This window comes from Zonotrichia albicollis, chromosome 26 (assembly GCF_047830755.1).
Source record: "Zonotrichia albicollis isolate bZonAlb1 chromosome 26, bZonAlb1.hap1, whole genome shotgun sequence".
Taxonomy (NCBI): domain Eukaryota; kingdom Metazoa; phylum Chordata; class Aves; order Passeriformes; family Passerellidae; genus Zonotrichia; species Zonotrichia albicollis.
Genome location: NC_133844.1, coordinates 8,048,331 through 8,063,723, shown reverse-complemented (window position 1 = coordinate 8,063,723; position 15,393 = coordinate 8,048,331). Strand labels below are relative to the sequence as shown.

At 58.1% G+C, this 15,393-nt stretch overlaps 2 protein-coding genes and 1 long non-coding RNA gene across 4 annotated transcripts; 1 reads left to right on the top strand and 2 right to left on the bottom strand.

The window, feature by feature from the left end:
- Positions 1-1,763: 1,763 nt before the first annotated feature.
- LOC141731895 (uncharacterized) lies at positions 1,764-2,433 on the top strand. The gene is made up of 2 exons (XR_012583794.1): positions 1,764-1,803; positions 2,294-2,433. It is a non-coding gene; the product is annotated as an uncharacterized LOC141731895 (long non-coding RNA).
- Positions 2,218-4,594, bottom strand: MRPS24 (mitochondrial ribosomal protein S24). Its single transcript, XM_074559127.1, has 4 exons — positions 4,472-4,594; positions 4,045-4,113; positions 3,457-3,568; positions 2,218-2,604 (listed from the first exon to the last, which is right to left on the bottom strand). Exons 1-4 carry the CDS (start codon positions 4,496-4,498, stop codon positions 2,321-2,323), a joined length of 492 nt encoding a protein of 163 aa, XP_074415228.1. The 5' UTR covers positions 4,499-4,594; the 3' UTR covers positions 2,218-2,320.
- A 276-nt stretch (positions 4,595-4,870) lies between these two features.
- C26H2orf42 (chromosome 26 C2orf42 homolog) lies at positions 4,871-15,125 on the bottom strand. 2 transcript variants are annotated; one of them, XM_074559125.1, is made up of 9 exons: positions 14,966-15,125; positions 13,075-13,904; positions 11,593-11,703; positions 10,795-10,926; positions 9,975-10,079; positions 8,626-8,733; positions 6,337-6,363; positions 6,091-6,253; positions 4,871-5,291 (listed from the first exon to the last, which is right to left on the bottom strand). In XM_074559125.1, the coding sequence occupies exons 1-9, from the start codon at positions 14,989-14,991 to the stop codon at positions 4,886-4,888; spliced, it is 1,908 nt and encodes a 635-aa protein (XP_074415226.1). In that variant the 5' UTR covers positions 14,992-15,125; the 3' UTR covers positions 4,871-4,885. The 2 variants fall into 2 exon arrangements, with proteins under 2 accessions (XP_074415226.1, XP_074415227.1); XM_074559126.1 differs by having other exon boundaries at positions 5,011-5,291; positions 6,337-6,437.
- Positions 15,126-15,393: the final 268 nt, after the last annotated feature.

Genomic DNA, 15,393 nt, shown 5'->3' with positions numbered 1-15,393 from the left:
GACACCGTGTCACCTCCAGGACAGGGACAGTCTGGCCCCGCTGTACCCCCAGGATGGAGACAGGGACAGACCAGCACTGGGCATTTGTCACCTCCCCAGGACAGGGACAGCGACAGCAGCTCCCTGTCACCTCCAGGACAGGGACACTGTGTCACTCATGGGGACAGTGACAGTGACATGGTGCCTATTGTCCCCAGAGCCTGGGGACAGTGACACTGCTATCCCCTCAGCCTGGGGGCAGTGACAGTGACACCGCTGTCCCCTCAGCCTGGGGACAGTGACAGTGACACAATGTCCCATTGTCCCCGCAGGGCCCGCGCTGCAGGTGCCACCAGGGGAGGACACGCCGGGGGACACCGTGCAGGGGACAGGGCTGGGCCTGGCCAACCCCGGCTTCAAGGACACGGACGTGGACATGGACAGGGACAAGGACAAGGGGAAGGACAAGGACAAGGACAGGGACAAGGGCAAGGACAAGGACAAGGACAAGGACAGGGACAAGGGGAAGGGGAAGGACAAGGACAAGGGCAGGGACAAGGGGAAGGACAAGGACAAGGGGAAGGACAAGGACAAGGGCAGGGACAAGGGGAAGGACAAGGACAAGGCCAAGGGCTCCAGGAAGGGCTGAGCCCCCCACTCCCCCCCGTGCCCCTCCCCCATTTCTATTTAAACTGGTTTTGTCACATCCTGCACTGGTCGGACTGGGATGGATGGGGGGGAGGCGCCGCACAATGTCACAGGGCTGGGGACACGGGGACACTGTGGGGACATGGGGACGGTGTGTGGGGACATGGGGACACTGTGAGGACATGGGGACACTGTGGGACACAGGGACACTGTGGGGACATGGGGACGGCGTGTGGGACACGGGGACATGGGGACGGTGTGTGGGGACATGGGGACACTGTGGGGACACAATGTGGGACACAAGGACAGTGGGGACACCATGTGGGACACAGGGACACTGTGGGGACACGGGGACACTGTGGGGACATGGGGACACCATGTGGGACACACGGACACTGTGGGACACGGGGACGCTGTGGGGACACGGGGACACCATGTGGGGCACAGGGACTTCAGGAGCATTTATGGGTTTATTCCCAGCCCTATAGGAACGTGTAGGGCACAGAGGGGACACCCCAGATCATTCCTTTAGGAACATTTATGGGTCTTTAAGGAACATTTATGGGTTTTTTAGGAACACTTATGGGTTTTTTAGGAACATTTACGGGTTTATTCCCTCGAGGAACTTGTAGAGCCCACTGAAGATATCCCAGATCATTCCTTTAGGATCATTTACAGATTTTTTGGGACCATTTACAGGTTTGTCCCTAGAGGAACTTGTAGGGCACGCTGGGAACATTCCAGATCATTCCTTTAGGAACATTTATAGGTTTTTTTATTCCCAGCCCTAGAGGAACTTGTAGGGCACATCCCAGAGCATTCCTTGAGGAACATTTACAGGTTTTTAAGGAACATTTATGGGTTTTTTAGGAACATTTACAGCTTTATCCCTAGAGGAACTTGTAGGGCCCACTGAGGACATCCCAGAGCATTCCTTGAGGAACATTCACAGGTTTTTAGGGCCGTTTACAGGTTTATCCCTAGAGGAACTTGTAGGGCACACTGAGGACATTCCATATCATTCCTTAAGGGCTGTTTATAGGTTTTTCAGGAACATTTTACAGGTTTTTAAGGAACATTTATGGGTTTTTTAGGAACATTTGCAGCTTTATCCCTAGAGGAACATGTAGGGCCGACTGAGGACATCCCAGATCATTCCTTTAGGAACATTTACAGGTTTTTCAGGACCATTGACAGGTTTATCCCTAGAGGTACTTGTAAGGTACACCCCAGATCACTCCTTTAGGGACATTTACAGGTTTTTTGGAAACATTTACAGGTTTATTCCTAGAGGTACTTGCAGGGTGCACCCCAGACCATTCCTTTAGGAACATTCACAGGTTTTTCAGGCCCATTTACAGGTTTTTAGGGCCTATTCCAGGTTAGCCCTAGATTAACTTGTAGGGCACATCCCAGAGCATTCCTTTAAGAACATTTACAGGTTTATTCCTAGAGGTACTTGTAAGGTACACCCCAGATCACCCCTTTAAGAACATTTACAGGTTTTTTGGAAACATTTACAGGTTTATTCCTAGAGGTACTTGCAAGGTACACCCCAGATCACTCCTTTAAGAACATTTACAGGTTTATTCTTACAGGTACTTGTAGGGCACTTCCCAGATCATTCCTTTAAGAACATTTACAGGTTTTTCAGGGCCATTTAGAGGTTTTTAGGGCCGTGTCCAGGTTAGCCCTAGATGAACTTGTAGGGCAGGCGGGCGGGCAGGGTCTGCAGCTCCAGGCGCACGGGGCACTTGTAGAAGTGGCCGAGCAGGGTCTCGGCGTAGCCCTGCAGGAAGTAGAGCTTGTGGGGCGGCAGCGCCCGCGCCAGGAGCGCGCAGAGCACCAGCAGGTTCCCGCGGCGCTTCAGCACCGGCTCGTCCAGCAGCAGCCCCGGGAACGTCCCGGCCAGGAAGCGCCGCAGGAACGCGTCCTCCAGGGCCCGCTGGGCGGCGCCCGCCTCGCCACACAGGTTACCTGGGACAGAGGGACATTGGGGACACTGGGGACATTGGGGACACTGGGTCACTGCCCGCCCGCCTCGCCACACAGGTTACCTGGGGGGACAGGGGACATTGGGGACACTGAGGGACATTGGGGACACTGGGGACACTGGGTCACTGCCCGCCCGCCTCGCCACACAGGTTACCTGGGGGGACAGGGGACATTGGGGACACTGGGGACATTGGGGACACTGGGTCACTCCCCGCCTGCCTCGCCACACAGGTTACCTAGGGGGACAGGGGACACTGGGGACACTGAGGGACATCCCGCTGGGCAGCGCCCGCCTCGCCACACAGGTTACCTGGGGGGACATTGGGGACATTGGGGACACTGAGGGACATCCTGCTGGGTGGCGCTCGCCTCGCCACACAGGTTACATGGGGGAGCATTGGGGACACTGAGGGACATCCTGCTGGGTGGCGCCCGCCTCGCCACACAGGTTAGCTGGGACAGAGGGGACATTGGGGACACTGGGTCACTGCCCGCCCGCCTCACCACACAGGTTACCTGAGGGGACACACAGGTGGCATTGGTGACACTGTGTCACCCCCATTGTGCTGCACCCACCTCACCACACAGGTTCGCTGAGGGGACAGGGGATGGTGGCACTGGTGGCACTGGTGGCACCGGCCCAGCCATGGTCCTGGCACCACAGGAGCTGTGTGTTCTGTGCCCAGGATGCCCATGGGTGCCATGTGTCACTGTCCCCACCAGGCTCCCACGATGCCCGTGTACCCCGCACTGCCCTGTCCCCACCATGCTCCTGTGTCCCCACAGGCCATCTCCCTGTCCCCCCTGTCCCCCCTGTGTCCCCGTGTCACGCACCGGTGTGCAGGGACAGCCAGCCCTTGCGGTGCCCGATGTGGTGCGGGGCGTGCGCCTGCTCGTACGTCACCAGCTTGTCACCCTTGCCCGCGCGCACCCGCGCTGCCCGCGCCTGTGGGGACAGCAGGGTCAGGGACAGGGAACAGGGGGACACTGGGGGACAGCAGGGACAGGGGGACATTGGGGACAGCAGGGTCAGGGAACAGGGGGACACTGGGGACAGCAGGGACAGGGGACATTGGGGACAGAAGGGTCAGCAGGGACAGCGGGGTCAGGGACATGTGGAAAGTGGGGTCAGGGGGACGTGGGGACGGGGACAGCAGGGTCAGGAGACAGGGGACACAGGGACAGGGGACAGCGGGGACAAGGGACAGGGGACATCGGGCACACGGGGACAGGGGGACAGGGAGACACGGGGTCGGGGAACAGGGGACAGCGAGGACAGCAGGGTCAGGGGACAGAGGACATTGGGAACAGGGGGACATGGGGACAGCAGCATCAGGGACATGGGGACAGCGAGGACAGGGGACACAGGGATAGGAGGACAGGGGACACGGGGACACGGACGCGGGGTCCCCGACGACTCACCTTGAGGCACACGGGGCTGGTGTGGAGCTGCCGGGTGGCGCTGGGGACATGGAGGGCACGGGGAAGGACCTGCACAGGGGACAGGGCTGGGGACGGCTGGCAGGGGACACCCCGGTCCCCAGGGCTGGGGACATCGCGGTCTCCTGTCCCCAGCACAGCCAGCGTGTCCCCAGGAGCCGCACGGAGCAGCCCCGGTGTCCCCGCAGTAGGGATGTGACCCCACAGCTCGTGACGCTGTTCCCGGTGTCACCGCAGCCTTCGGACCTCTCATCCAGTGCCCCCACCCTCAGTGTCCCCCATTCCCGGTATTTCCCCATTCCCGGTATTTCCCCCATTCCCGGTATGTCCCCCATTCCCGGTGTATTTCCCCATTCCCGGTATTTCCCCCATTCCCGGTGTTTTTCCCCCATTCCCGCTCTCGCCTCACCCGCAGGGCCCGCGCGGCCGCCGCCATCTTGGCTGAGGGAGAGGCGGCAGCGCCCCCTGGCGGCGGGAGGGCAGCGGGGAATTGGGGGGAACTGGGATGGACTGGGGGGAACTGGGAACACTGGGAGTACTGCAAGCACTGGGGATACTGGGATGGACTGGGGGGAACTGGGATGGACTGGGGGGAACTGGGAACACTGGGAGTACTGCAAGCACTGGGGATACTGGGATGGACTGGGGGGAACTGGGATGGACTGGGGGGAACTGGGAACACTGGGAGTACTGCAAGCACTGGGGATACTGGGATGGACTGGGGGGAACTGGGATGGACTGGGAACACTGGGAGTACTGCAAGCACTGGGGATACTGGGATGGACTGGGAACTCCTGAAGGCAACTGGGCTCCTCGTGAGCACTTACTGGGAGCAACTGGGAGCTCCTTGGTGCCCACTGGGAGCCTTTTGGGGGTCTCCCAGCTCCCTTACCCTCCACTCTTGGGGTCTCGCAGGTGTCCCCCCCATCCCGGTGCCCCCACACACACACACACTCAGCGCCCGTGGGTGCCACTGCTTTATTCCGGGGGTGCCCCCGGGTGCCCCCCACACTCGGAGCCCCCCGTCCCGTTTCGGGGGGCTCAGGGGAAGGCGATGGAGCCCAGGGGGGGCTCGGGGGGGGTCCCGCGGCCGGGGGGCTGCCGGGGCCCCCCGTGGTGCCCGTACTGGAACTTGAGGCGCAGCTCGCCCAGGCGGGAGCGGGGCAGGATGTCGGGGATCCACTCGATGGTGAAGGGCGTGGGCTCCTTCTGCGTGGGGGACGTGTGGCCTGGGGGGGCACGGCGGGGTGGCTGCCTCGGGGGGCCCTGCTGCTCCTTCATGGACCCCCAAACCCATGGGACCCCCCCAACCCCATAGAACCCCCCCTGCTATTCCTCCATGGACCCCCAAACCCATGGGACCCCCCCAAACCCATGGGACCCCCCCCCCTTTTCCCTTCCTTGAATCCCCCCAACCCTATGGAGAGTTGGGACCTCCTGGGGCTGTTTTGGGGTCCCACCCTGCCCTTCCAAGGGGCTGTTTTGAGGTCCCACCCTGCCCTCCCCAGACCTATTTTGGGGTCCCACCCTGCCCTTTCTGGGCACTGTTTTGGGATCATGCTCTGCCCTTCCTGGGGCCTGTTTTGGGGTTCCATTCTACACCTCCCAGGTGGCTTTTTTGGGGTCTCATCCTGCACTTTCTGGGCGCTGTTTTGGGATCATATTCCGCCCTTCCTGGGGTCTCACTCTGCCCTTCCTGGGCCTGTTTTGGGGTCCCATCCTGCCCTTCCAAGGGGTTGTTTTGGGGTCTCACCCTGCCCCTCCCTGCTGGGTTTTGGGGTTTATTCCTGCCCTCCTCAGACCTATTTTGGGGTCCCACCCTGCCCTTCCTGGGGGCTGTTTTGGGGTCCCACCCTGCCCCTTGTGGGCACTATTTTGGGGTCCCTGCCAGCTGCCTTTAGAGATCATGCTCTGCCCCTCCCGGCGCTGTTTCAGGGTCTCACCCTGCCCCTCCCGGCGCTGTTTCAGGGTCTCACCCTGCCCCTCCCGGCGCTGTTTCGGGGTCCCCCCGTACCCCCCGATCCTCACCGACTTTGAGGAAGGTCTGCAGCTCCAGGGGCCGCAGCGGGGGCTGCCTCTCGTGCGGGCCCAGCCCCTCGGGCACGCTCTCCACCTCCACGCGTGGGCTGCGGAAGGGCTCGTAGGAGCCGTCGCGGTTCTGCACGAAGCTCCGCGTGATCTCCAGCGGCACCTGCGGGCCGGGCAGCGCTCAGGGCCGGCCCCGCGGGGCTGGGGGGGTGCCCGGGGCGGGGGGAAGGGGTGTCCCGGCCTTACCTCGGGAGTGTCGAAGATCTGCTTGACCTGCAGGACGTTGGTGATGTGCCAGGTGTACTTGGAGAAGGTGCCCAGGGGCAGCGCGTCCCTGCGCACGAAGGCTGCGGGCAGGGGTCGGGGCGGGCTCGGGGGGCTCCGGCCCCCTTTCATCCTCCCTCCTCTTGCTTTTATCAGCCCTCTTTGGTTTTCCTCTCCTTCCCCCCCCTTTTTTTCCTTCTTTTCCCTCCCTTTTTTGCTTCTTTTCCTCCAATTTTGCCTCTTTTCTCCCTTTATTTTCTCCCCTTCCTCCCACTTTTTAATTCCATTTCTCCCTCCTTCCCCCTCTCTTTTTTATTCCTCTTTTTTATTTATTTTTTCAACACTCCCTCTCCCCATTTTTCTCCATTTCCCCCCCCCTTTATTTTTTCTCTCTTTTATTTTTCCATGCCCCTTTCCCCCTTTATTTTCCCCCCTTTGTTTTTCCCCTTTACTTTCACCCCCCTTAATTTTTCCCTTTTATTTTTCCCCTTTATTTTTCCATCCTCATTTCTCCCCTTTATTTCCCCCGCCTTTTTTCCCTTTTATTTTCCCGCCCCCTTTTCCCCCCCTCCTATTTTCCCCTTTATTTTCCCCCTTTATTTTTCCTCCTTTATTTTTCCCTTTTTTCCATCCCCCTTTTTCCCCCATTACTTTTCCCCCTTTAATTTTTCCCCCTTTTATTTTTCCCCTTTATTTTTCCATTCCCATTTCCCCCCTTTATTTCCCCCCCTTTTTTCCCTTTTATTTTTCCACCCCCTTTGCCCCCCTCCTCTTTATTTTCCCCCTTTATTTTTCCTCCTTTATTTTTCCCTTTTTTTCCACCCCCCTTTTTCCCCCATTACTTTTCCCCCCCTTAATTTTTCCCCCTTTTATTTTTCCCCTTTATTTTTCCATCCCCATTTCCCCCCTTTATTTCCCCCCACATTTCCCCCCCTTTTATTTTTCCACCCCTTTTCCCCCCCTCCTCTTTTTTCCCCTCCTTTTTTCCCCTTTATTTTCCCCCTTTATTTTTCCTCCTTTATTTTTCCCTTTTTTCCATCCTCCCCTAATTTTTCCCCCATTACTTTCCCCCCCTTAATTTTTCCCCCTTTTATTTTTCGCCTTTATTTTTCCATTCCCATTTCCCCCCTTTATTTCCCCCCCTTTTTTTCCCTTTTATTTTCCCACCCCCTTTTCCCCCTCCTCCTCTTTATTTTCCCCCTTTATTTTTCCTCCTTTATTTTTCCCTTTTTTCCACCCCCCTTTTTCCCCCATTACTTTTCCCCCCTTAATTTTTCCCCCTTTTATTTTTCCCCTTTATTTTTCCATTCCCATTTCCCCCCTTTATTTCCCCCTCTTTTTACCCTTTTATTTTTCCACCCCTTTTCCCCCCTCCTCTTTTTTTCCCCTCCTTTTTTTCCCTTTATTTTCCCCCTTTATTTTTCCATTTTTTTCCACCCCCTTTTTCCCCTCCCTTAATTTTTCCCCCTTTTATTTTTCCCCTTTATTTTTCCATTCCCATTTCCCCCCTTTATTTCCCCCCCTTCTCTTTATTTTCCCCTTTATTTTTCCCCTTTACTTTTCCTCCTTTATTTTTCCCTTTTTTTCCATCCCCCTTTTTCCCCCATTACTTTCCCCCTTTAATTTTCCCCCCTTTTATTTTTCCCCTTTATTTTTCCATTCCCATTTCCCCCCACATTTCCCCCCCCTTTTATTTTCCCACCCCCTTTTCCCCCCCTCCTCTTTTTTTCCCTCCTTTTTTTTCCCTTTATTTTCCCCCTTTATTTTTCCCTTTTTTTCCACCCCTTCCCCCCCCCCTTAATTTTTCCCCCTTTTATTTTTCCCTTTTATTTTCCCATTCCCATTTCCCCCCTTTATTTCCCCACACATTTTCCCCCTTTTTTCCCTTTTATTTTCCCACCCCCTTTCCCCCCCTCCTCTTTTTTTCCCCCTCCTTTTTTTCCCCTTTATTTTCTCCCTTTATTTTTCCTCCTTTATTTTTCCCTTTTTTTTCCACCCCCCTATTTCCCCCATTAATTTATTATTTATTAATTATTTTCCCCCCTTAATTTTTCCCCCTTTTATTTTTCCATTCCCATTTCCCCCCTTTATTTTCCCATTTCCCCCTTTATTTTCCCCCTTTTTTCCCCTTTTCCATCTCCCCCTCCCCAGCATCCAAGAAAAACCTCGGCATCCTCTCCGTGCCCCTTCTCCTTGCCCCACACTCTGCTCCCAGCAGGATTTTTTGTGGTTTTTTCCCCTTTTTTGGGTGTTTTTCCCCTTTTTCCTCACCCGTGGTGGAGTTGGGCAGCCTCTTCTTGCTGCTGCCACTGGAGATTCGCTGCTGCAGAGCCTCAAAAAAGGACTGGGGGATGTGGAAAACCAGCGGCTCTGGGTGGCCTGGGAGGGAAATTGTCACCCCAAATTGTCACCCCAAAGTGTCCCCGTGGCTCATGGGATCAGCAGTGCTGGAATTCCCAGGGAAGTGTTTGGGATTTGGAGGCTGAACCCGCCCTGTGGCTGTTTTGGGGTCACTGGGAGGAGAATGGGGAGGGCGTGGTGACAATGGCATGGATGGTGGGACCAAAAAATATTCCTAAAAAACCACCAAATTATCCCCAAAAACGGACACGGGGTTCCCAAAATGGGACCAAAATATTCCTAAAAAACCACCAAATTATCCCCAAAAACGGACACGGGGTTCCCAAAATATTCCTAAAAAACCACCAAATTATCCCCAAAAACGGAGACGGGGTTCCCAAAATGGGACCAAAATATTCCTAAAAAAACAGCAAATTATCCCCAAAAACGGACACGGGGTTCCCAAAATGGGACCAAAATATTCCTAAAAAAACAGCAAATTATCCCCAAAAATGGACACGGGGTTCCCAAAATGGGACCAAAATATTCCTAAAAAAACACCAAATTATCCCCAAAAACGGACACGGGGTTCCCAAAATGGGACCAAAGTATTCCTAAGAAACCACCAAATTATCCCCAAAAATGGACACGGGGTTCCCAAAATGGGACCAAAATATTCATAAAAAACCACCAAATTATCCCCAAAAACGGAGACGGGGTTCCCAAAATGGGACCAAAATATTCCTAAAAAACCACCAAATTATCCCCAAAAACGGACACGGGGTTCCCAAAATGGGACCGAAATATTCCTAAAAAAACAGCAAATTATCCCCAAAAATGGACATGGGGTTCCCAAAATGGGACCAAAATATTCCTAAAAAAACAGCAAATTATCCCCAAAAACGGACACGGGGTTCCCAAAATGGGACCAAAATATTCCTAAAAAAACAGCAAATTATCCCCAAAAACGGACATGGGGTTCCCAAAATGGTACCAAAAGTATTCCCAAAATGGTATCAAAAATATTCCCAGAAAGGGACCAAAAGTGTTCCCAGAAAGGGACCAAAAGTGTTCCCAAAATGTCCCCCAAAGAGCAGAGAGGCTTGAGAATTATGGAATTATGGAATGGTTTGAGTTTCATCCCCTGTCCCCAGTCCCTCCCCAGCTCTCCCGGAATGTTCTGGAAGCTCTCTCTGGATCTTTTCCCTTCTCGGGGTGAACATTCCCAGCTCTCCCAGCCTGGCTCCAGGGACCCCCCAAAACCTGCAGGGCTCACTCACCCTCAAACTGGTAGTGCATGGTCTGGTGGATGCGCTCTGTGACACTGCCCAGCCACTCCTGGAAGGACAGGGACACCTGGGACTCATCCAGCGCCTGGGGACAGCCTGAGGGGACACCGAGGGGACACTGCAATGTCACTGTGTCCCCAAACATCACCCCAGGGCTCTGTGGCACTGCCCAGCCAGAGAGGGGACACTGCAATGTCACTGTGTCCCAAACATCAGCCCAGGGCTCTGTGGCACTGCCCAGCCAGGGAGGGGACACTGCAATGTCACCGTGTCCCCAAACCTCACTGAGCTCAGTGGCACTGCCCAGGCAGAGAGGGGACACTGCAATGTCACCAACATCACCCCAGGGCTCTGTGGCACTGCCCAGCATCACTGAGGGGACACTGCAATGTCACTGTGTCCCCAAACATCACTGAGCTCTGTGGCACTGCCCAGGCAGGGAGGGGGCACTGCAATGTCACTGTGTCCCCAAACCTCACCTCAGGGCTGTGTGACACTGCCCAGCATCACTGAGGGGACACTGCAATGTCACCGTGTCCCCAATGTCACCCCAGGGCTCTGTGGCACTGCCCAGCCACTCCTGGACCCCAAAGTTCTCCAGCCTGGCCTTGGGCACTGCCAGGGATCCAAATTTGCCACAGCAAATCTGGGAATTCCATCCCAGCCCCTCCTCATCCTCAAACCAGGAATTCCTTCCCCAAATCCCCATCAACCCGTGCCCACCCTGAGCTGGCAGTGCCCACCCTGAGCTGGCAGTGCCCACCCCGAGCTGGCAGTGCCCACCCCGAGCTGGCAGTGCCCCAGGGCTCACCGTGTCTCTTTAGTGAGGATGATGAGGATGAGGAAGGTGAGGAGGAGACCACGGGCAGCTTCCTCAGGCTGCCCCTCCTGGGGTTGGGATGAGCTGGGTCTGGTGCCAGGAGGGGCCCGGGCACCTGCGGGCCTGAGGGAGGGATTGTCACCAAGTGCCACCCAATGTCACCTAATGCCACCTCCCTCCTTTGGGCCTCCACCCCCACATCTCCAGCAGGGACCCCCACGAGTTCCTAAAGCCTGGAGCTGCTCCAGAGGTCCCACAGCTGGATGTGACCCCATGGAACTCATCCAGAGGTCCCACAGCTGGATGTGACCCCATGGAGCTCATCCAGAGGTTCCACAGCTGGATGTGACCCCACAGAGCTCATCCAGAGGTTCCCACAGCTGGATGTGACCCCATGGAATTTCTCCAGAGGTCCCACAGCTGGATGTGACCCCATGGAACTCATCCAGAGGTCCCACAGCTGGATGTGACCTCATGGAATTTCTCCAGAGGTTCCCCAGCTGGATGTGACCCCATGGAGCTCATCCAGAGGTTCCCCAGCTGGATGTGACCCCATGGAGCTCATCCAGAGGTTCCACAGCTGGATGTGACCCCATGGAACTCCTCCAGAGGTTCCACAGCTGGATGTGACCCCATGGAACTCCTCCAGAGGTTCCACAGCTGGATGTGACCCCATGGAACTCATCCAGAGGTTCCCCAGGTGGATGTGACCCCATGGAATTTCTCCAGAGGTTCCCCAGGTGGATGTGACCCCACAGAGCAGCCCCCAGCCCTCCCCAGGACCCTCACCTGTGCCCAGGTCCTTCCTCCTCCTCCTGGCCCTGGCAGCAGCCGCCCCCCGTGCCCGTGCTGTGGGGCCAGGACCCCGGAGCAGCTGCGGGATCAGCGTCCCCTTGAGACCTGGGGACACAGGGACTGTCCCTCAAACATCCCAGCCACCACCAGGGACACTGAGGGACACAGGGACTGTCCCTAAAACATCCCAGCCACCACCAGGGACACTGAGGGACACAGGGACTGTCCCTAAAACATCCCAGCCACCACCAGGGACACTGAGGGACACAGGGACTGTCCCTAAAACATCCCAGCCAGCAGCCAGGGACACGGAGGGACACTGAGGGACACAGGGACTGTCCCTAAAACATCCCAGCCACCACCAGGGACACTGAGGGACACAGGGACTGTCCCTAAAACATCCCAGCCAGCAGCCAGGGACACGGAGGGACACTGAGGGACACAGGGACTGTCCCTAAAACATCCCAGCCACCACCAGGGACACAGGGGACACTGAGGGACACAGGGACTGTCCCTAAAACATCCCAGCCACCAGCCAGGGACACTGAGGGACACTGAGGGACACTGAGGGACACAGGGACTGTCCCTAAAACATCCCAGCCACAGGGACACAGGGACTGTCCCTAAAACATCCCAGCCACCAGCCAGGGACACTGAGGGACACAGGGACTGTCCCTAAAACATCCCAGCCACCAGCCAGGGACACTGAGGGACACTGAGGGACACAGGGACTGTCCCTAAAACATCCCAGCCACAGGGACACAGGGACTGTCCCTAAAACATCCCAGCCACCACCAGGGACACTGAGGGACACAGGGACTGTCCCCAAATCATCCCAAACAAACCCCAACTACTCCTGCTCTGGGAGGGGGTTCAGAGCTCTCAGCTCTGCAAAAAGACCCCAAACCCAGTGGGATTTGCCCCCCAGCCCCAGTGGATCTCTGTGCTCACAGCAGGATGGGGGCAGCACAAACCCAATGCCCAGGGGATTTGGGACCATGGAATGACCCAGAAGGTTTTTAGGGTGTCCCCCACTCCCTGCCCAGTGAATTTGGGACCATGGAATGACCCAGGAGGTTTTTAGGGTTCCCTCACTCCCTGCCCAGGGAATTTGGGACCATGGAATGACCCAGGGGGATTTTTAGGGGGTCCCCCACTCCCTGCCCAGTGAATTTGGGACCATGGAATGACCCAGGAGGTTTTTAGGGGGTCCCCCAAGCCTTGCCCACTCCCATTCCTGCCCAGTGAATTTGGGACCATGGAATGACCCAGGAGGTTTTTAGGGTTCCCTCACTCCCTGCCCAGTGAATTTGGGACCATGGAATGGGCACTGGCAGAGCCCAGGAGGGTTTTTAGTGTGCCCCCCACCCCCTGCCCATGGTATTTGGGACCATGGAATGGCCCATGGAGGTTTTAGGGTGTCCCCACCCCCTGCCCAGTGAATTTGGCACCATGGCATTCCCTGCCCGCTCCCACCGCTGCCGTCGGCCGTGAGGAACTCGGAGAACTCCTGGGCCAGGCTCTCGTCGCTGGCGAAGGCGCAGATGCAGGCCAGGAAATGGATGCAGCGCGTGGGGGGCGACTCCTCCTCCTCTTCCTCTTCCTCCTCCTCCTCCTCCTCCTCCTCGTCGTCCTCCCGCCGCTCCCCCTTGGCACGGCCGTGCCCGGGTGCGCGGCAGGCGCAGGAGAAGCGGCGCTGCCCGAAGCTGGCGTGCAGGTAACCCAGGCTGTGCCTGGGGCTGGCCTTGCACTTGACCACCAGCACGCTCTTGGTCACCCTCTGCACCAGCGGCCCCGAGGGCTCCGTGGCCAACTCCCACAGGCTCTGCTTGGCCTCGGCGGGCGCCTGCACCGCGCCCAGCACCGAGCTCTTGAGCGGCAGCGGCGTGGCCTCGGCCTGGCAGCCCAGCGCCAGCTTCAGGTGCTGGCACTGCCCCTCGCCCTGCCTGGCGCAGGCGGGCGCGTGGCAGCGGCCAGAGCTCAGCTGGGTGATCAGGGTGCCCTCGGGGGTCTGGATGGCCGTCTCGGACACCCCCAGCTCCACGAAGCAGCGGCGCTGGCGCTGGCGCACCGAGTAGAGCTGGCCCTGGGTGCCACCCAGCAGGCGCACGGCGTCGGCGGTGCCCGGGGCACGGCGGGCACCCGCCCGGAACACGGCCCCGCACGTCTTGTTCTTGCAGCTGAGCCCCCGCGTGCCGTTGTAGGTGCCGCAGCGAGGGCACTTGCGGATGCCACGCAGAGTGGCCTTGCCCAGGTCGGACAGGAAGGACGGGGCCTTGGGCCGGCCCTGGCACGGGTCCATGGGGCTGAGGAGACATGGGAGAGGGTCAGGGGGGCAGCGTGGGCACAGCGAGCAGCCTGGCAGGCCCTGTGCCACCCTGATAGGCCCTGTGCCACGCCAATGGCCACCCTGACAGGCCCTTTGCCACCCTGGCAGGCCCTGTGCCATGCCAATGGCCACCCTGACGGTCCCTGTGCCATACCAATGGCCACCCTGAGAGTCCCTGTGCCACTCTGAGAGTGCCTGTGCTACCCTGGCAGTCGCTGTGCCACCCTGACAGGCCCTATGCCATGCCAATGGCCACCCTGAGAGTCCCTGTGCCACTCTGAGAGTGCCTGTGCTACCCTGGCAGTCGCTGTGCCACCCTGACAGGCCCTATGCCATGCCAATGGCCACCCTGAGAGTCCCTGTGCCACTCCACTGATCACCCTGAGTCCCTGTGCCACCCCAATGGCCACCCTGAGAGTCCCTGTGCCACCCTGACAGTGCCTGTGCCACCCTGACAGGCGCTGTGCCATGCCAATGGCCACTCTGAGAGTCCCTGTGCCACTCCACTGATCACCCTGAGTCCCTATGCCACCCTGACAGGCCCTGTGCCACCCCAGTGAGCACCCTGATAGCCCCTCTGCCACCCCAGCAGACCTGTGCCATGCCAATGGCCACCCTGAGAGTCCCTGTGCCACTCCACTGATCACCCTGAGTCCCTGTGCCACCCCAAAGGCCACCCTGACAGGCGCTGTGCCACCCTGACAGGCCCTGTGCCATGCCAATGGCCACCCTGACAGTGCCTGTGCCACCCCAGTGACCACCCTGAGAGCCCCTGTGCCACCCCAGCAGACCCTGTGCCATGCCAGTCGCCACCCTGAGAGTCCCTGTGCCACCCCAGTGAACAGCTGAGAGTCCCTGTGCCAACCACTGAACGCTCTGAGAGTCCCTGTGCCACCCTGACAGTCCCTGTGCCACCCCAATGGTCACCCTGGCACTCCCCGTGCCACCTCCCCTCACGGCCAGGCCCGGGGGTCTCTCCCCTCACTCCTAGCCCCGGTTCCTATCACAGCCAGCCCCAGGGGTCCCGTCCCCCCTCACCGGCGTTTCCCGGGGTTTCCCAGCATCCCTCGCGGCCCGTGACGTCAGCTCCGCCGCCGGGACCGCCCCGGTACCTGGGCCCCGTTACCGCCGCCGGCAGCGCCGTCAGAGAGGCTCCACTTCCGCCACCGGCGCGCTCCTATTGGTTAGTTTGCACCACGTGGTGCACCGCGGGGGCTGCTGGGAGTTGTAGTCCAAGGAGGAGCTTAAACCCCTCAAGATGCTTGGACTACAACTCCCAGCAGCCCCCGCGGCGAGATTTCCTCTTTTTTCTCCTTTAATTTCCCTTTTTTCCCCCCAAAATTTCGCCTTTTCCCCCCAAATTCCACTAATTTCCCCCCCCTCAAATCCCACCTGATCTCATCCCGCCCCCTCTCAACTCCACCGCGCCACCACCTGACAAAACACAGCACACACCAGCTCAGTTT